The sequence below is a fragment of the Drosophila serrata genome, unplaced genomic scaffold, assembly GCF_035046125.1.
Source record: "Drosophila serrata isolate PLE 108 unplaced genomic scaffold, ASM3504612v1 contig_119, whole genome shotgun sequence".
NCBI classification, from domain to species: domain Eukaryota; kingdom Metazoa; phylum Arthropoda; class Insecta; order Diptera; family Drosophilidae; genus Drosophila; species Drosophila serrata.
In genome coordinates this window covers 107,243-129,619 of record NW_028257017.1, presented here as the reverse complement: position 1 = coordinate 129,619, position 22,377 = coordinate 107,243, and the positions used below count along the sequence as shown (strand labels likewise).

At 35.2% G+C, this 22,377-nt stretch overlaps 2 protein-coding genes and 1 non-coding gene across 3 annotated transcripts in view; 2 read left to right on the top strand and 1 right to left on the bottom strand.

Moving 5' to 3' along the window:
* The window catches only part of qin (tudor domain-containing protein qin), a 67,351-nt gene that overhangs the window by 9,638 nt on the left and 35,336 nt on the right, over nt 1-22,377 (bottom strand). The window lies entirely within an intron of this gene.
* LOC110183714 (uncharacterized) lies at nt 610-16,184 on the top strand. The gene is made up of 4 exons (XM_086825968.1): nt 610-1,315; nt 13,733-13,927; nt 15,243-15,353; nt 15,414-16,184. Exons 1-4 carry the CDS (start codon nt 1,258-1,260, stop codon nt 15,638-15,640), a joined length of 591 nt encoding a protein of 196 aa, XP_086682094.1. The 5' UTR covers nt 610-1,257; the 3' UTR covers nt 15,641-16,184.
* Nucleotides 18,174-18,245, top strand: TRNAP-UGG (transfer RNA proline (anticodon UGG)). Its single transcript has one exon. It is a non-coding gene; the product is annotated as a tRNA-Pro (tRNA).

Sequence of the window (22,377 nt, the reverse complement as noted above, 5' to 3'; positions counted from 1 at the left end):
GATTTTAATCTTAGTGAAGTTTCCACTTAAGTACCTAGCAAACAAAACAAAAACCAAGCCAACAGAAACCGCCAAAAAAATGAAAGGCCTCCAAAAAAGCAACATAGTGACACTCTGTGCAGACTTTTTCAAGCTCCAAGCCAAAAACTAAGAAATATGAAATGAAAAACTTAATTACATGATTAATTAGAAGCTGCGGCGGCTTGGGCATGCGTTTTTTTCTGTTCTTTTGTGACGAGTTTTTCCAGCTGGCGGCTTTGAGATTTTCTCAAGTGGCGAAGGTTGCCCAAAATAGGGTTCGGGGAACTTTTTCGTGATTCATCGGGCAGGCGATTGGCCAATTGCGTAAGAGATCAGAGCGGAGCAGATCGAGCTAGTTAGTACAATTAAAAGTAAGCTAGCTAGCTAGCTGGCCAGCTTCGAGTGCTCTAGAGTTGAACATTTATATAGATATGTATATATTTTTTGGAGGCACGACAAACGAGTTCAGCTCCCAAGCGCCAAGAGGAAACCCACTCAAATCTGAGTCGGAGAGCGGCAGATTGGAGTGGATCTTGCTGCTGCTCCGATCTCGAGCCAGTGCCAGGCATATTCAACCACAACGACTGCAGTCAGTCGAGGTTGAAGCGTCTGGTTGAACGGTTGGGTTGGCACACACACCTATCTACCAATTGTAATAACTTTCAAGTTAAACAAGAAGTGTGTCTGTACTGTACGAGTTAGCTGCCACATTATCATTATTATCCCCGGCCACAGACACATTTGTGTTGTGCCATATTCATGTGGCCCATTGTCTCGGGGCACAACAGCAGCACAACCCATTGATGCAACATTGGCAACATTAGCACAACTAGAGCTCTTTTACACGCCCGCTATTTTGGCGGTCTCTTGGGCAACCACTTCAGATATAGGCCAATGCAAATTTTCCACCTGGGGAAAATGCAATCAAATAAAAATAAATAAACAAGGAAAAACAAACGAGTGCAAAAGGCTAATAAAAACGAATTGAAAGTAATTGTTATTTTAACGAGTCGTTGAGTCGCGGTTGCCTTTGCCTTGTCGATCGTTCAATCAGTTTCAAGTGCATGAAAGTAAGTGCAAGTGACTAACAAAAAAATTATTAAATAACAAACAAAAATAAAAACACAGTAAAAAATATCAAAACATAAATTTAAATCAAAGAAATTGTGAAACATCCAAAAATAGAAATAAAGAAAAACTTGAAGCAGCAGCAGACATCACACAAACAGCAGCAACATGTTGCCGAGGATAACTTTTGTGTTCATCATCATTTGTGGATATTTATTATTTACTGGTAAGCTGTGAAGACAGACAATCCCCAGCCATAAATCATAAATTCCCACAATATTTATGCGAAACGCATGCCAAAGTAGAAGGAGGAGTCACTCACTAGAGCCTCTCAACGAAGTTTGGAATACCCTTTAAGAACGAACATTTATGGTAAAGCCCTTTCTATTTCTTTGGATTATCAATGAAATCTCAATTACTCAAATATTTGGCATAAATGCCAGTAATTTGCATATCAATCATAATACCTTGCCCATGATTGAGTGCCATTTGGAAGGATTTGATTAAGTACTAGATGGCTTGGGGAGATATTCATGTGATGTATTGGTTTACTGTAGAACTTTGAGTCTAGGGTATTTGCAAACTGTTTTTTAAATGGTCACAGCCACAAGTTGTTTTTGGTTTTAGTTAAATCAAATTAAACACATGCACAAAAAAATGGCAGTAAAGCGCAATTAAATTTAGCAGATTACACGAAAGTGCCAGCAGATTTATGTACAAATACGCCGAAATGTAATCCTATTATGTGGGCACAGTGAATATGTATTATGCAATAAAAATATATTCATTTTCAAAACTATATGCCGACTTTTTTTCTATTTTGTTTTTGTCATAAATCTCAATGAAAATTATGAATTAACTTCCTATTTCTATTCTAGCCGCTTACTTAATTTTAATAACTACTAATAATAAAGTAATACTAAGTGATGAGCATTAATTATTTGTATAAAATTGCTCATATTTTATCAAATTATTTCTTATTCGGATGAAAGGTTTTATTAGCTTAACTTGAAGTCTAGTAGTTGGGATTGATTTTATATTTTTAATTTTTAGACTCAACTAACTGCCAAAATCACAGAGAGAACAGATCAGAACAGACAAGCTTTATCCAGAGACATTTCCAATTGGATTTTTACTCCCGATATCATCAGATTTCTTTTTACTTTACATTCTTTAGTTCATACTTTTACTGTCAGATTAAACTCTTACTATGTCCCTTATTAAATTTTAAAGCAGATATCAAGGATTTTATTTGAAACTAAGATGATACGGGAATTCAATTGAATTATAAACATTATTTAATTGGAGTTGAAATATATTTATGTGACACTTATATATGCTAGCTAATGCTAATCATAATTACTAATTACTTTTTAAAATATTCTTTTGTGTAGTAAAAATACTAAGTGTACTCTTTCGATTGTTTACTGTACTGTGGTAGATCTATGGAGGTGGAGGTGGAGGCGGGATGACGAGACCGCCTGCCTTGATGTGTCAAGCGCCGGCTGACAAAACCGCAAGCCAAAAAATAAGTAAAAACTGCGTTCAAAACGGCGTTGCAATTTATTTTATTTCATTTCTATTTTTTTGGTCTGTCTTTCCGTCGGGTGGCTAAATCCATTTGGCCACTTTGGCGCATGCGTAACTTTTTTTTTTGCTGGGAAGAGCTAAGTCAGTTGCAAAATCGGCAGACAAACACGACACCATACGAAATATCTATATGTTTTATTAAAAAGGCAGGTTGGGAGGCTGCGCCAAAGTTCAGTTTATTTATGAGTTTGTATTACAACTTGAAGATGTTGCCGCCTGTAGAGACTTTCTAGCCAGACACCTGGGCAAGTCATTGGAGTATTCCTAGAGACAGGAAAGTTCTATTTGGCATTTGACATTTTAGACTACGATTTGAAGGTTGCCCAAGTCCGCACCCCAAAAAATATACATACATACATAGAAAAAAAAATATATACAAATGCTGCACGACATTTTGTGTGGCAAATGCAAAAAAAAGGAGAAACAATAAAAAACCAAATTAAGAGACCAAGACGAAGGCTATGCAAAGCGATCCGCCTTCCGATGATTTTTGCCCATTTGCCATTTCAACGAGGCGCGATTTGTGCTCGCCTCTAATTAACATTCACTCTGGCATTGTGTTCGATTATTACTGGGATTTTTATTATTATTTTAAAGAAATAATAAATAAATGAACCTCTCGTGTCAGCGGTAGTTGTTGCCCACACTGAAATGCTCCTCAGAAATGCAAAAAAAATACTTGAGACAAGGCAAATGTCAAAGTGACAATTGACAATTGTTAAAGGTACCCTGTAAATAACTAATTAGAAGGTATATAGTACTAAGGGAAAATAAAATACGGAAATTAAGGAAGACATCTATATAGAATAAATCATATTAATGAGTTTTTAAGCTGTTGCTACATATTTCCGTATTTCAATTAATGGCTAAAAAAAGCCGAAAAGTTAAAAGATTAATGAGGAGCATCTTAAAGATAACCCTTAAAGTTAATGCTTGGGACAAAAGAGTTTAAGCTTTTAATGTATGATTAATACAGTACTTTATGTGTTTAATAATATCAAGTATATTACATTATAAACTTGGTTATTAATTGCATAACATTAAAATATATACATTTTTAAATAAACTGATATAATTCCTTTTATACAAGTCATATTAAAACCTATTGCTTTTTGGAAAAAAACGCCAATAAGGGATCTTGAATTCCTTCTAAATCAACTCTCGGACTACAATCTAAAATTTGAAAGTTGATTGTACTGGAATGCCTTTGCTTTTGCTTCATTTTATGATTTTATGTTTCCGAAGAGTCTCTGCAAGAATGCAGCAAAGCCGCTAGAGGCCCTCGAGTTAAGGCCCATCATCATCATCATCACAATCATTGCAAACGAATGGCTTCCCACTCACATTAGCATTAGCATCAGTATTAACCAAGCTAGAGAGCTGAGGTTATACGTGGCGTATACGTAATGCATGCAACTAACAAACTCACTTACTTGGCTGCAAATAACCTTTCGACTGCTGTTCAGCACATCCGCTTTAGGCAGGCACTGCTGTCGACAGTCAGCGATGTTTTAAGCCAAACCATTTGCCATTCGAATGCAAATGATTTTCAATTATTGCCAGCGACAGGCGGAATATGTATTTATGTGTATGGGAAAAACGAAAAATTATTTTCAATATCCTCCACTCGAAATGCGAAGCGGAAACTTTTATGATAAAAAATCCAGGTAGAGGTATGTGTGCAGGTGCAGTGAAAATATTATACAAAAATGAATCAAACTGGATGATTTCTTTTTCTGCAAATAAATAATTCTTTAGATTTTTAGGGAACATTTGGTATGAACAATATCGCAAAGTTCTATATCATTTATAGACGAAAGTATGGCTTTTTATATTATTTCAAAAATGTAAAATTGATATATCGATGTATCATAAAATTTCATATATCGAATTTTAAATATAGAAATATTTAAATGGCATTTAAAAAATTTTGATATTAATTAAATCTTGAAAAGGGTTTCTAATTTATTTCCAATATCGTTAAGTTCTATAGTTAATTTTTAGCCGATAGTATGGCTGTTTATATTATATCAAAAATGTAATAAATATTGATATATTGAATTGATATATAAGAATATAGGAAACCGAAATGAAGCATATGATTTATCGATATTGCACTATCGAAAATATAAAATTCCATATTTAAAATATCAAAAAATATGACATTTAACTTTACTGAAACCTTGAAAAGGGTTTTTAACTTATTTTCCATTTTTTAGTCGATTAGCATAGATTCATCACACATCCAATATTAAATATAGATTTATATATCGATCCTTTCAACCCCTAGGAACATGCTTTTTGATATAAAAACATTAAATAAGGTATTTTGATCGCGTAGGTTTGAATTATACGAGCTACCCCTGGGTTTTCCTCAAATATAAAAGTTATTTAAATATTTTCTTGCAAATGTTCAATACTTTTATAAGATAAATTAGTTATTAACTTTATTATTAGCCCAGTCAATGCGCACCTGCGTTGACCATTGCCGGGGAAATCACTGCCATGTGGGCTAAAAGCTGCCAAATAGTTGCGAATTTGCCAGGTGTAGGAAATATCTGCGCCCCATACAACGCGCTGCACGCAATTCCCCCCAAATAATTCGCATTTGCATGCTCAAATTAATTGATTTATATATGCATGGCTAACAACAAATACAAATGCTTTTGCGGAAAACACAAAAAGAAAAAGACACAAGACAATTTTTGACCCAATCCAAAGCACACACAAAAGACTTACCTGCGCAAACATTTTTGCGCGTAAGTCAAACATTTGGCACACACATGAGAAAACAATTTATGCGGCTGTCAGCCAACACATCGGACCTGGCCAACAAACAACCAAAAAAACAACAACTATGGATCAGACCGCCCAGCTGACACATGCAAATCTGCTGGCCAAGTCAATGGCCAACAAAGCGATAAGTTTGGCAAAGCCAAAAAAATAAAAAGAAATAAGAGAAATATAGTGGAATGTCAAGCTCCAAATCCGATTGAGATTTTCGCCAAACATGCTTGACAATTTGTCAGAAAAACTATATATAGAGACTATTATATATAAACCAAAAATATTTACACAATGTTATTTCACAGCTCTCAAGGAATAATTGGTAGAATCTACAAATTAACCACTTTATGAAGTGAATTCTTTATTTTTCATTCTTAATATTATATATATTATCTTCCATCTAGTTTCCAAATAAAATGATATAATACACCATTTTAATGGTATTATAGGACAAATTCTGTACCGAATTCATTAACTCGCTCATCTCATGTTAATGCTCTGTGGCATAATTTTCAATTAAAATTAAATTTGTTTTGTGTGCGACAAATTGCGGAAAAATGCAGTCATTTATATTTATGAGATATATGCGAAATGAAAAACTGTCCTCTCCTTGTTTGCCCAGGAAATAATATGTGAAATATGTGAGTGGTTGGGAAACTGTGGGAATCAGTCGACGACTTTCAATGCAATTAACGTGGAAAAAGTGCATAATTACATATAAAAGCTTATTATTAAACTGATTTTGTAGCAGACAACGATGATCAGGTCCTTTTGGGTGCAGGTTGGCTGATTATATTCATATATATATTTTATGCATTGAAACAGGTGAGAGTCAGGTTGGACAAACACAAAAATTAATAAGGGATTTTTGGGGACTAATTACAAAGCTTAAATACGATTACGACTCACTATATATCTGCCACAAAATGCTTGATTTGTTTAATAAATAAAATATATTTTATATATATTACCTTACTGACTTGACAAGCCCAAAGGTTTATTCTCCTAAAGTCTAAATGTATTTGATAGCCTTGCGTGACTGCGAGCTGAGAGCAAGCGAACCCAGAGTCATAATCCATAAACCATAACCACCAAATCTGGGTAACTCTATGATTTTCAAAAAGATTGATCATACAACTGGCTGGCCGTAACTTAAAAAACCCTTCCTCGAGCCAAATTCCTAAAGCCGCCCACACCCGAATGCAAATTTATCGTTGTAATGAGCCAACACAGCAGCTAAACAAGCCGAAAACTTATGTAAGAAGTTTACAAATTAATCGTTTCGAGGAGTTTGAAAATATTTTTCTGTATATTTACGCTGCAATCTGAGACCACCGCCACCTCGGATGGAATATCCTAGCCCCGAGCGGCTATTGGCCCGATTACGTATTGGTACACAGAAATAAATATATCATTAATTTATCGAAACAAGTTAAATATAATTATAGAAATTTTAAAAGAACATATTAAGCATGAAGATATATTTTCAACAATGACATAATATTTGACATGACTGAATTATGATTTCAATCATTAAATGAATGTGAAAAATAATATTACTTAATTAATTTGATTTATTTGATGTTTTAAGCATGTATGAAAAATGATTCATAGTGACATATTAAATATTCGTTTATGTAATGATAAATGTAAATTCCAAAAACCAGCATATTTCTTCATGTAAATATATAATTTATATATCGAATCTACTAACTGACAAGCTCCGAAAAGCTATATTATCTGCAATAAAATTATTAAAAATTGCATTATAAATATTCAAGCCATCACTTATATTTTTAAAGAATTAAATATATGACAACATAGTACAGTTTTCTTAATTGAATTACTACCAATAATTTAATAAATCACATTGCAATCAATTAGGTTTTTAAATATTTAAAAAATATACATCAACGTGACATATTAAACATACTTTTCTGTTATTAAAATCTCCCCTTAAAAAACCAGGTTAATTTCTTCCTGTGCGCGAACTGAGCATTAAGCCAAGCACAGTTGCAGTTAACTGAAATTGGTGGGTGTCTTATGGCCAAGAGATTAAAATCAGGAGACAACAACGAGAGCGGTTCTAACCGTATTTTTCGTATTAAATTTTATTTTGGCCACTCGAATCGAGCTGAAAGTTCTTTGTGCCGGCGCATAAAACTAGTTGGGGGTTTTTGGGGTTTTCGAAGTTTTTGGGCATAGCCAAGCGTATAGATTTTATTTTATTATGTTGTATTTTTGTGGTTGCGTTCATAATTTAACCATGCAACAGGGAGTGGGGATTTCCAGGTGGCAGTCATACAGAAGGGGGGAGGGGATTTCGGTTGAAGGTGGATTTTTTTTTTTTGATACTGGCTAGACAAAGCGCCTTTGAGCTATTTGCGGCCATTGAAAGCTGCACGAAAAACTGCCGAACTGCCGGCAAAACTGAACTCGTTCGTTCGTTTTGTGGCATTGTTTTAGGTCTCTCTGCTGCTCAGAGGTTTGGCCAGAAATCGGACAAGCCAACCAACCAACCAACCGACCGACTGACGGTTTATGCAATGCATTTAGTCAATAGATTAAGGAGGCCTGTGACTACACACATCTAGATTTATATATTTGTGTGTGTAAGAAATCGTGACTGCATGAGGCTGCCGTTAAAATATACGACGACTGGCGATCGAAAAGCGGCAGGCATAAAAAAGCTAAAGAAACAATTTTAGCTCAGCTTTTTGTCCCCATTTTTTAAGGTGGAGCTCGCGACAATTTTTGTCTCGTAGGCCTTAAAGATGGCAATTGCATTGATTATAGGTGACAGTAATCTGTACAAACGATGGGATATATCTCAGGGATATTGAATATATTTAAGAGATTCAATTCAAGTACCTTTGTACTAAGTAATTTCTTTGTATACCTGAAATATACATCATTAAAACTGTTCAAGTTTAAAGTCTGTTAAAGGATAATATACCCAAAGAAATAACCTTGTATATTTATTGATAAGGCTAACCATGGACAATTTGACTGTGGCACCATCACCACCACCACCACCTGGCAGATTTATGGAAATGTCGCTCCGCCGGCCCGATGGCACCCACCAAACCGCATCGGTGCGCATGCAACAGGAAATTCATTTACATAATTTTTGCGTTTGGCCATTTCGCATCCTTTGCGCTTGACTGGGCGTTATCCTTTTAATAAGCGGGCGGGCGGGCACCTGGCAGGAGGCGCCAGACCCATCGATGGAGAGGCTGCAGTCACGGCAAGCCGTGTGGATAATCAGCCTATCAAGGATTCAATTATATAATGAGCTTAATTTATTTTGCGCCGCTTTACGCATGGCAACAACAAGGACGATGACGATGGCATGGCATGGGTCCGCCGTTGATGTTCATCATGGCAACTGAATTATCCTCGTTAATGCATGTTTTTGCTGTTGTTGTCCTGATTTTATTTTATTTTTGTCTCTCCTGTCGCTAGCAGTTTGCCATGACATGGAAGGATATGCCATGAATTCGTCTTTCTTCTTTTGTTTTTTATTTTACCAGTGATTTATACAGTCTTTATACAACTTGGCACTTCCCGGCTTGGCTTTTTGAACCCTTTAACCGATTATGGCCAAGAAGAATGCGTATTGTTAATGACGCTTGGCTTTTGACATTAAGCAGGGAATTTATGACAAAAACTCTTCGTGATTACAGAGCTTAAATCCTTTGATAAACTTCCTCAAACTATAACCAAACAACTTCAATAAATCAGAAAATATCTTATGTGCTTTTAATTGGTAAAGAGGAGCACCAAACCTTATTTAGATGCTAAAACAATTTCCGTCATTTAACCAATTGAGTTTTCCCAAACTCGAACCTTAACAATAACAATAGAGAACACATTAATAATCCCAGTTAGATAAAAGACAAAGCCACAAAACAGTTTAATTTATGTGCAATTGAAACGAACTTCAGCTCTGGTAGTAAAGCAACAAATAAATAGAGAGTTTCTCCCATTTGGAATCCGTGTTCCCTGGGCTTAATCATTAGACATTAGACCTGCCCAAAAAGCCGAGAGATGTGCCCACTCTGATAAAAGTTTCGTGGCAATTTGATTTATTTGCCCAGGGAGCAAGGGGATTTTTATCAATCGGTGGTGGTGGTGTTGGTGGTGGAAAAAGGTGCCAAATTCAACGCAAAACCAGGCACACACAACACACAACAATTACAATTGTGAAATGCGTTGTGCAGTGGGTCTAGACGGGCCTGGTCTGTTGCTATTTAATTTCGCCCCAGCTGCTGACGACTGACTCAATTTCGCGCACATAACGAAAGGCAATTACTTTAATTATGCGACTGCACCGTATTGAAACAAATCCAAACCGAAAAACAAAACCCAATCACAGGGGCGACGACAAGCCACCGAACAAACCGAAACGGACTGGGCCAAAGCGAGCCAAATCATCAGACTGGATGGAGCAACACATGAAGGATGCCGGGGATCCGGAGGAGTGTGCTCCACTCCAACGTCCGTTCGGTTTGGCTTTTTGGGTTAGGTAACCCACAGTGCACAGTCGGCCGCAAACGCCTGACGTGGCAAAGGGGTGTGCCCCCGACGACGACCACGACGAGCACAACAACGGCGACGCACTCCCCATCCGTTGGCCCATAAAAAAAAGACAACAAAAAACTCCAAATCTTTTTATGGGTATTTTTAATACCCTTCCATAGGTCATTCTCATTTGTCCTCAGATTAGTTATGCAAATCTGCAATTAGTAGGTGGGTCATGACAGAGGTGTTCTCTTAAAAAGTCTTGTTATTAAATACCTTGTAACTCTATTTTAAATATTATAATTTAGTTTTAAATGAAGCATATTTTATTTTCTTTGTCTTATACAGCTTCACATACAATATACTTGGAATAGGTTTCAAAAATTAACAGGGATTTTAAACCATTTAAAAAGGCTTTTTGAAATCATATTTTTGAGGGAAGGCATTCAGTGTAAACTAGTTTCCTTTTTACGATGTTAAATTTTTGTAGCACAAACTTTTAAATCATAGCGAAATTTGTAGTAATAATAATAATAATAAGAACTTCTGAAAATATTTCAGTACGATAATTATATCAATTTCATATATGTTTAATTTTTATTCAATACATTAACATTTATTTGGATTATAAATAAAGGATAAATAAATAAAATAAAGCATAAATAATCAAATGTTTGTGTAAGTATGTTATCTTTAAATGTTCCTTTATTGTTTAAATATATTCTTGGCAAAGTATTAACAACAATTTAAATATTTTTCAGTTTTATAAAATATATTTACTTTCATTTCAATTATAAACACAGAATAAATGATCAATAAATCAAAAGATCTTTTAAAAATATTCTTAATCCCTTGACATAATCCAAGGACATAAAAAATGTAGTTCTTTATATATATTTTAATAAAAACTAAATGTAAGATCACTCAAACCAAAATATATATATTTTGCTATAAAATAAAAAACGTAAAAGAAATAAGTCAAAAGTAATAAAGAAAGGCAATAACAATTGTAAGGGCATTCAATAAAATACCATAAAGTAGCCTGTCCAGGCACACTGTTTCTCTTTTGTTTTTCTCACGCACAAAACTCTTTGACATAAGGCCTCCCCGCACAACAAATGCGTGGCTAATGGACTTGGCTACAGTAGATATAGATATCGAGATTTATGCTCGGACGTGGGACATTCGAATGTGTGAATAACCGAGCAGTTTTTACAATTTGTCGCCGCAGCAATTGCACCTCAGAGAACGAGCACTCGCGCACCCGCCTAATTACAATTTGATTGTTTTTTCTTTTTCGCAGTAATTATTTGCAATTGTAATAAATTTCGCTGGCATTTTTGCGAAACATAATTTTGTAATTTTGTCGACGTCCCCCAAACTACTTGTGTGTGCACGAGAGTGCCTAATAATTTCATTTTTAATTTTATGCTTTCTGCACTTTGTTGATCGGTTTGCGTGGGAGAGGCGGAGGCCGGCTGGATTTGGCCTAATTGGTTTCTGCTTTTCGAGGCGTGTTCACTCTGTGTGTTTGCCCAGTTAATTTGTTCGAGCTAAATAATTAGCTAACCTGTGGCTAACTAATCACCGTGGCTAGCTGAATTGAATATATAAATGCTTTTATGGTTTATGTGGCATGGTTAATGCTACCATTTTTGGGCTAGGCTTTGAGTGAGAGAGAGGGTGCAGGTTAAGCAGCAGGCTTTAACAGGGATTGTTTATTAAAGAAATAATTGTTTTAAAAATATTTAAGCAAGTAAAGAAAAAGTTACAGTAGAGTTTCAAAAATATTATACTAACTCTTCTCCCCTTTGAAATCTGATAGCTAACTTGAATCGCCTGATGATGATCCCCAAAAAAAAAATTGAATCACATCTCGACCTGCCACAACACCTCTCACTCCATATAGAGATCGAGACCGATATTGATTCGTTATCTCCTCGGAAGTTTCAATTAAAATCGCAGATGGATCGTTAGTTGCGATTACTCATCGCACCTCTCGATCACATCAGCTGCAGCTGCATTCAGTTTGCCTTCCCTTGTCGATAGTCTAACGACTAGGCCCACACTCGAATCATTGGCCAAGTTGTGCTTTTAGCCAGGGGGCCCCCATACAAACATTCAACTCAATTACCCAATCGAAATCACCGGCAAACAAACTGAGAACTAAACTGAGACACAAAAAAAAAGAAAAATAAGTAAACACTGAAAACCGACAACTGCGGAACAAGGTTAAGGTCAATTACAAAACACAAAAGCAGCGACAACTGCCAGCGATCTGAATAAATTACGTATGAAATTTAGAATTTAAAATTAAGAACAAGTTTTTATGTCTGCTTCCAGTTGCAACAGCAGCAGCAGAAAGGCATGCGAAATGTAAATAAATAAATTCAAGAGGTTTGTTTCGGAAATGCGAAATAAAATATAAGTCGGCAAGGAGTTACCCTTTTTTGGGAATCAAAATAAAATATATTGTAAAATTAATAAAAAAAAACCTCCGAAAACTCTTTTTTATAATGATCCTAAAAAATCCATTTCAAAAGGCTAATCCTTTTCTCTCAATTTAAAAATCTCTCAAAACAAGATACTTTATAAAGAGACGCCCAAAAACTTCTACTCTCTACTTATAACCCACGACTTCCTTCAAATATAGTTAATAATATAAACCATATGCCCTCGTTTTCAATGATTACTGGGTGCAAAATGAGCAACTTCCAAGGCAACATTAAATTACTGTGGGGGCTGGGAAGGAAGCAGAGCAGAATCACAGACACAGCAAATGAATCAAGCTTTATGTACAACAACAAATCAAGCTAATGAGCCACATAACCAAGTTATGCAAAGCCAAAAGAAAAACAAGAAAACTAACTAACAAAAAATAGAAAAAATGCAAATTAATATTGAGCAATTACCGCAAAGTTCTGCAGGCGAATATTTATATTTTTCCCACTGCCAAAGAAGCGGCAAGGTCAGTCGCAAAATACAGCAACCGCACGAAACTTGTCATCAGAAGCCACATTAACAAAATCTACACGACTGCAGATAAAGAAATCAGAATAAATCAATAAAAATCGGAAAATGAAGTACTCACCCAAAGCATTTTGGGTTATAATGAACATGAACAAAGCCAATAAACTTTGTCAAACTATGATTAGATTTAAAATTAAATTGAATTGAAATTAAATAGAATGAAATGCAGAAGAATATGTTGACACTGACTAGGAACATATTGCGCAACACTAAATAAGGACAAATGTTGCTAGGAATATGTTGAGCAATACCTAATGTTTTTATCTAATTTTTCATTTATAGGATTTTGAATAGTTATTTTTACTGTAATATTCAAAAGGTTAACACTTATAAAATTTGAAGAAAAAAAATATTAAAATTAACCAAATTGCTAAAATTGAATTTAAATTCTATAAATTTTCCACAAATTTTTCCTAGTGTAAGAGAACAAATGTTGCACAATTGTTTGCGACGCCACTAGCAAAGTCTTAGAAGCGGGTCAGACACATCTGAGGTTAAAGTTAACTCGGCTACCGACTCATTAACTGGGTTAGGGAGTGGCAGGCTAATCCGATTTGTATCTTGACATTAAAGCCAACGGATCGACACCGCCGTGAACTGTAGTACCCAGACTTTAATGTATTTCCCCTCGAAGAAACCTTGAACTTTGAAATTTTTGAGGCTTGGCCAAGTCGAGTAATTGTTTTGTTATTGTTTTTCTATTTGCTTGCAGATTGCCGCGAAACGGTTCGCTCGAAGCGAGCAAAGCGCCCACGCGCCCCGGAACCGGTCAACTTTGAGCCGGAGCCGCAACAGGATCTGGAGAACGATGAGAGCAGCAGCCAGGAAAAGGATCTCCCAGAAATACCCGAAAACTTTCTCAGTCCCTCGGTGCGAGAGTATCTTGAGCTAGGAAAATCTATTCCTGGTAAGTTTGTGAAGTGTGGTTTTATTTAGGAGATTTATTTAGAATTCGTTATTATTTATTTTATTTAGATAAATAAGTTATTGAACACCAGAGTTGTTAGCTGATTGAATTATAATTATTATTGGAATTATAATTCCCATAAACAAGTCTTTTGGGATAAAAATGTTGCGGTTCTTAGATTGTCACTATGAATGGCAAGCAGTTAGTCTTTAAATTTATTTTATTATTTTATTAATTTTATGATTAAATCCCTTGTTAATTATTCAGTAATTTTGAATATTACAAAGTTAATGTACTACAATTGGAGAGGAAATGAGTAGTTTTAAAAGGAATATGTCAAGTTGTATTGAATGTTTCCAGGAATCTTAAAATCAGTAGACACCATTGGAGGCTGAACTTCATAATTCTCAATTTTTATGTGCAATCTCCGATTACCTGCTTTGATCTATATATAATTCTCATTCCATGAAAACTAGTTTAGTCAAAGATTAAATGGAAATCATAAATTTGAAAATGATAAGGTAAATTTCAAGCGACTAATCCATGAAATACAAAACAAACTTTGTAACATACAACAAATATTTTACATTGTACTTTTATCATACTTTGTATCATAATTTGTAATTTGTAAATTCATATTACAATATTTGTTTACATTTCCCTTAGTACTTGCTTCTGTCCTATTATAAATTTTTAATGCAATTGACATGCCAATCAAATATGCAGGCTCCCCAAGTCGGACATCATTAAGTATGCCAGAAAACTCGATGAACAATGAAAAAGTGTCCTCCGAATGGGGCCGGAAGCATTGCCAAAAAATATATATTTTTTCGGGCTTTTCCAGGCAACGAAGCTGAAGATGGGGCTGTGAAAATGCATTTCGAGCCATCAGCCACAGGCCCAAAAAAAGTGCCCGATTTTAAATTATTTTTTTCGGCGAACGAAATGAATATTTGGCACAGAAGTGCATCTACTCGTAAATTCATTTATTAGTGCCAGAGAGTCCAGAGACTGTGGATCCGGTTCGAAACGGGGATTTGTTTATGTCGCGTTTATTTTGGATTCTCCCCAGTATTGTATTTTTTGTTTATTGCATTTTGGTGACCCCGGGGCAGCGCCTGCAGTTGACACTCCTCCTGGGGAGGAAGGGGCATGTTTTTTCTGCGGCAGGTTTCTTTCAAGTAAGGTTTCGAATGAAGTGAAATTGATTGGAAACCAATGGACAGCATGATATGCAGTCTGTTTTGGTTTCAGTTTTATAGGTTGGCCACAGCATCGCTACTAATTGCAATAACAAAATCAAAATCATTTGCAGGTCGCCCAGGCGTAGACTATCCCATTCTCTCGGCTGTACCATATACCAATTTCTACTGCGATGAGCAAGAGTATCCCGGATTCTTTGCCGACATGGAGACCCGGTGTCAGGGTGAGTTCAAGGTCTAGAACTTCTATTTAGTAGTACTTATTGGATTGTATTTCCCTGCAGGTTGGCACTATTGCGACATCGATGGACGCCAGGCCTCGTTCCTCTGCCCAAATGGCACCCAATTCTCACAGGCGGTCTTCGTCTGCGACTGGTGGTTCAATGTGCGCTGCGATCTCTCGCCCCGGCTTTATGCCATCAATGCCCGGCTCTATCAGCGCCCCAAGGTGAATCCCACCCGGCCTCATCGCATCATCACCAAGCAACTGGTCGAGGACATCTTCACCTGAACTTGAACCATGAGTGACCTGTATCTGATGTATCATGTAGCCTAAGTTTGCCGATGCCTATTAGTTTGTAGCTTAGTTCTTATTAGAGATTGGATTGTTCTCACCAAGCTGACAATTAAAGCAGCGAAAAAAAGACACCATTGCAAGGAATAGTTAAATGAAGCAAATTATAAAAATCGGTTAATTTTAAAATGTAAAACATATAAGGTATTATAGATTCTCTTAGCTCCTGTGCAGGCCTAATTGTTTAAAGACTTTAATCGCATTTTTCAAGATTTCCAAGGTAGAATTTTTATTAAGAAGAAAGTATGGGTAATATTAAATTCTAAAAAATTAAATGAAGTTAATAATTTTAATATAATAGTTATACCTACATCTTACGTACCTTTCTATAATTAACTTAATTGTATACCTAACTAAGTTAAATTTTGTGTTAGTTTAAAATTAATTAAGATTTTGTAAAATATTCAAATAAGTTTTGTACATACTATACATTTTTTCAATTAAAATTTAAATAAATATTATTCATAAGCAGAATACAAAATGTTTACTTTATGGGTTTAAAGTTCTTACATCAAAGCAATAAATATCTATTTATCGACTTTTTTTTTAGATATTTTCGCGATAAATCTATCTTCTGCTTAATATATTGGATCACCATAATAGTAAAATATGAGATAAATAATTTAAATAGCATATTAGTGATATAAAACGATGCTCTATTCCAAAATATTAGATAACGTTAAAAAGTGTATTTTTCAATATATACAAAATTATACATTTTTATTATGACATTTAGGGCGATATGTTTATCGATATAGGACTTTTCAACTCGATTAGTTATTTTTTTTATGTTTTTTTATGGATGAAAAAGATTGAAATTGTCTATGATTTTAATGAAGACATTATGCAGAACAAATTTGAATAAAATCGTTGCATATAAACCTGTTAGAGCTTAGGTAAAATATTTCATTTCTACCACACCAACATGCATTCTGTCACAATTTATATAGTTCTTAAATTATATTTATTAGGAATTTAGAAAGAAACAAGAAAGGAAGCAAACTTCGGCACGCCGAAGTTTATATACCCTTGCAGATAGAACTTCTATGAATAGGAATCCATACAATATAAATTATATATATTTGTGTTAAAAAACAATGAAGTAATACCTGCTTTCATTTCATTCACCTATACATATTACATTTGCAGTTGTACATTCACAGATTTGCATTTTTCCTCTACATCAAACGATCGTTTGTATGGCACCTATATGATATAGTCGTCCGATTTTTATGAAATTTGCCACAAAATTTAAGATTTATATAAAATGGCTATACCTCAAATTTGATGAAAATCAGCTGAAAACTAAAAAAGTGATCAATTTAATTGTATTAATTTGTCGACCGTTCCTATGGGAGCTATATGATATAGTAACCCGATTTTCATAAAATTCTGTTCAAAACTAAAAATGTTATCGCCACCGTGATTGTCAGTCTTCCGACAACAGCCACCGCCATTCTCATTCCTCTCAAATTTCTCGATCGTTCCTATGGGAGCTATATGATATATTAGTCTGATTTTCATAAAATTTTACACAAAATTGTAGAATAATATGAAACGGTTATATCTTAAATTTGGTGAAAATCTGTTGAAAACTGAAAATGTTATACTTATTAATTGAATTAATTTCTCGATCGTTCCTATGGGAGCTATTGTAGAAGAAATTGTAGAATAATATGAAATGGCTATATCTCAAATTTGATTAAATTCTGTTGAAAACTAAAAATTTTATAATTTTTTTTGTAAAACTTTTCCGATCATTCCTATGACAGCTATATGATATAGTAGTCCGATCCGGCCCGTTCCGACATATATACGAGTGAGAGTATATAGAAGACAAACTGCAAAGTTTCATTCAGATAGCTTCAAAACTGAGAGACTAGTTTGCGTAGAAACGGACAGACGGACAGACGGACATGGCTAGATCGACTCGGCTGTTGATCCTGATCAAGAATATATATACTTTATATAGTCGGAGGTGCCTCCTTCACTGCGTTGCAAACTTCTGACTGAAATTATAATACCCTGCAAGGGTATAAAAACGCCAAAATATGGAAATTTCGGCTGCCTTTTATATAGTTTTACCTGTCTTAATTCTTTTTAACTGCAGTTTTTAAGTTAACCCACTCAGACAACGTACTTCTCAGATTTCGTACTGCATTTAATTCCAGCTAAAAGGAACCAGTTTTTCCACAGCTCAAGTTTAGGCGCATTCTGAAAATAATCCACTGAGTAGCTGGCTGTTGCATACTTTGCGCCACATATGCCAAAAATAGGCCAACGAGCCTAGTCCATGCCAAGTTGGCCAACAAAATACGTCAACAGCAGAAGCAGCTGTAGCGCAGCAGCATCAACGTCAGCAAAAGCATCGACAAAAGCATCACAAAAGCCCAACAACAAAAAACAAAAAACAGCAACAAACTGCAAAGGCAAGAGCCAAAACCGTCTGATGGCCAGATGCTCGTCAAGCGGCTCAATGGTCTAGGGGTATGATTCTCGCTTTGGGTGCGAGAGGTCCCGGGTTCAAATCCCGGTTGAGCCCGGCTCACAATTATTTTTGTATATACCAAATTTATGGCCTACGTCCTCCCTCTTCCCCATCCAAGTTAATTAAATAAACAAACAACTAAGAGCTAGGCGAAGTGAAGCGTTGATGTGAAAATGCAGATATCTAAGGCATTTTTCGGCCAACAAATAAACGAACGTTGCACCGATGGCAATGCGTTGATTGGATGGAAAATAAAGTGAAGTTGCAGCTCAGTAAAGATTCAAACAGTGTTGGGAATAAGATGTACCTTAGGTACTTTGTAGAATTAGAGATTTTAGGTACCAATTTGAATTTATTTCTATCTATTTCATAAAATAATATTGCTTTACTTTAGTAAAATAATTGTATCTAGCCTTTGAAATAGACTACATAAATATATATGGGGACTTAACTTTATTTCAATCTATATTAATTAACATAATAAAATAAGGTGTACCTGGAATTCATGCAGATACTCCTTTGAGATAAAAATTTAGGTACCATATAGGATTATATTAATTAATAATTAACTAAATATTAAATAACGTGTACCTTGAGTACATGTTGATGACTTTGTTGTAGTACAAAAACAAGGTACCATTACCAATTGTTTTTATTTATTTCATCCAAGCATAATGTTTAATTTCAGAAGAATGACTGAATCGCCCAGCTATTTAAATATACTTTATGTACTTCACATTAAAAAAAATATGTACCTGGGGTATATTTTAGATACTTTTTTGTACGTACAGAAACTAGCTACCATTATTAATCTTTTTTTAACCAAAAATTTATATATGTGAAAATTTAACATTATTATTTGAATCATTTACAGTCCAATATAAGCTTATTAATTAGGTATTTTAAAGGCAGCGTAATAAAATAAATACTAAATAATATCCAATGTAATAATATAAATAATCCACGATTTACAGAAATTTGTATTGTATTTTCTCATTTAGATAGTACCACCTTTACCATTACTGCTACTGTAATGAAAGGCAACCCCTCTCTCTGGCTTTTGGCTAATACTCGTATTACTACCAACTTTTAAGCCAAGTCAAGGAACATGCAACTTGTTTGGGGCATTTACGATTGACTTGGCCGATAAGACTTTGTGTGTTTTATCGCCGACAATTGGAAAATTGAACAATGAGTGTCGCTCGGCTGCCGAATGAAAAACTCTCCAGCTCGAACTCCAGCTGAAAGTGTGAAAGACTTTTTGGGCTGCAGTCTTGGGGATATGATGTAACCCCCCACAAAACAGACTATATCTATGGGATCATTTCTCTGTTTATTTTAACGGTAACAAAAGCCATCTGCCATCTGCCGACCATAAATATTGTTTTGTCCAAAGAATAAAGCCATCATATTTTGTAATAACCTTACATGGCTATCACATCGAATTATTACCCAATCCAAAGTGAGCCAATGCACCTACCTCTGAATGGAGGGGTAAAAAAACTACTTTCACTAGCCGCCGTAGTCGCAGTCGCATCGGAATTAAAATCACCCAGCAATATGCAAGTTTTTTGATCCGACAAAAGTGCAGAGACTGGCGATCGATGGCCTTCGCGTCGGGACGAGATGCTTGGATCAGCAGCTGCCGCCGGGGACATGACAAGATGGCCAACAAGTGCGTCTAAAACCAAGTTAGAGCCACATAAGCAGCATCAGCAGGCTAAATTTTATGGCTAAATGTACCGCCGGGCTACCGTTAACAGCTTTAGCTAGATGTAAACCTAGATCCGTGCCAGATCAGACCAGCAGCTGCTCATTGGAGGTGGACCAAGTGGGGAAACCAATCTTGGACGATAGGTTAAATGACTTTATAACTTAAGGTAATTAGTTCACCTTAAACAAGTCCAACTACAAGTCATTAAAGTTATTATTTAATATTATAAATAAATAAAATTTAACAAGAGATTTTAAACTAGTTTAAAAGCTTCCGTAGAAACAGCAAGAGTATCTTTAAACTTTATTATATTCTCTGTCACGAACCAACAATCATAGTGTCATTAGAATGTAACCTAAATAACATAAATAAATACCTATCTTTATTGTTTCAATTAAATATATTCACCACGTTTTCAATTAGTTCAACTTAATTGATGTAGGTATGGCACAAACGTGTTTATTTTTTTACAAAACAAAAAAGTTAACAATTTTATCAAAAAGTGAAGGAGCACATAATTATTGAGTTCCCAGAAACATTTTTCCAATTGAGATTTTTGTGGCCAAAACACGCGTTGCCATCACTATTTGGCATTCCGACAGGCACCGTACAGATTTCGAATGCAACGAACTGGGGAAATATGACAAACTGCTGCGGAATAAATCGGAATTCTTGCCACAACTTTTGCTTCTATGTTGCAGCATTTATATGTATATCTCTCTTTTATTTTTTTTTTTTTGTTTGTGCAACCTGACACGAACCGAAATCAATCCCAAATGCAGTTGAACAAATCACGAGCACAACAAGAAAAGTCTTAACAAGATTGGGCCAGACCAGATCGGCGGCTAATGATTCGGTTTAGCTGCTGTTGGATGGATGCCGAGGCAGGTGCGGTTCCATAACTGTTAATGACTTTCGGTGGCGGCCCCAAAGTGCAATGGAAACACATTTAATGAGAGCCACAGACACATAACATCGGTCTGAGACTGCTTGCTGATCAATTGCTTGATGCCAGTTGCATCCAGTGAATGTCATTGGCTATGTTATATTGAAAGTGAATGTTCATTGCCCCCCTGGGTGAAAGGATCGGCTTTTGGGATGGCCGCTAATGAGGCGGAGGCGGGCATTCTTCACCACCGTTCATCTGCCATTGCACTCGTAAAAATAATATGAAATAAAATGCTAAAGCATTTCATAAAACAAAGTTTAAGGTATTAACATTAAATGTATTACTTAGAAAATTTATTTTCTTATATTTTTACCATGTTAAGGAATAGTTTCCACCTCCACTGATAAACCAAGGAAACTTATCGTAAAGCAAATCAATTTTCTAGCCTCCTAAAATGTTTCTGAATACACAAATTGACTTTATCTGACCGAGAAATTTTGACAGGAACCATAAAAATCTATCCTTAAAATGTCTAGTCAATATTTTTTACTATAATAAAACGTATTAGCTAGTTCCCTGACAATTTTATTACAAAATAAGCCCCTTTTAAGGTAAATTAATTTGATAGTTAAATTGATGTTAATTCTTTGCTTATTAATAGCATATTTTAAATGTCATAATAATAACTCTTTTAAACTCATTTAACATCAACTAAAATAATGATACTCTATATTTCCAAGTGCACTCTTTGAGTTACAATTGTGAAACCGTCAGACAGCCCTTAATTTGCCTATCAATGCTCGTTTTTTCTCCTTTTCAATTTACCTGATGACGGATTGCTGCATCTCTCGGAGCTTTGAAATATGAGAACCGACCGCTCCAAGTCACGCAATTCAAGTGTAAAATTACATTTTCTTCATTCATAAAATGCAACATGTTGCAGTCTGGCGTTGCAGAGAAAAGCGTGAGCATTTCCCTCTCCGTAATGAGGCAACCACAATGCAGTTGTGTTGTGGGTGCCATGGAATGTTGGAGCTGAGTTAAGCTAAGGGTAATCCACAAGTCTGGCCGTAGATGTAATACCAGAAGGCGTGAAAAGTCGGTTATTTGGTCAGTAGTAGTAGTAATAGTATACCGGACACCCGCAGACATCTTTTCAATTGTATAATTAACCAGTTTTGTTATGGATTTAGAAAAGCGTAAATATTTTACCATAAATATTCATTTAAGTAGTCTTTTAAGGAAGAAACAAATATTTTTTCAATTTAAATACTTTGATTTTACAAAATTTCTTTACTAACTGCACATACCATTACATAAGTTCTTTTTTAATTTTCCTGTGTTTATATAGCAACAAAAATATATAAATGCCCATTAAACCATTATATATCACCCAGTCCATCCAATTCCTGAGTAATTTATTTATAGTGTTTGTCCAATAAATATACCTAATCCATTCAAGACAGCTCTCACAGACTAGTAAATATAAATAGATATTTGGTTGCAAGAGCCCAAGGAGCAGCAAATCATCTTGGTGAGCCAAGAAACTTAGAAGAAGCTAGATACAAGAAAGGACCAAGGCA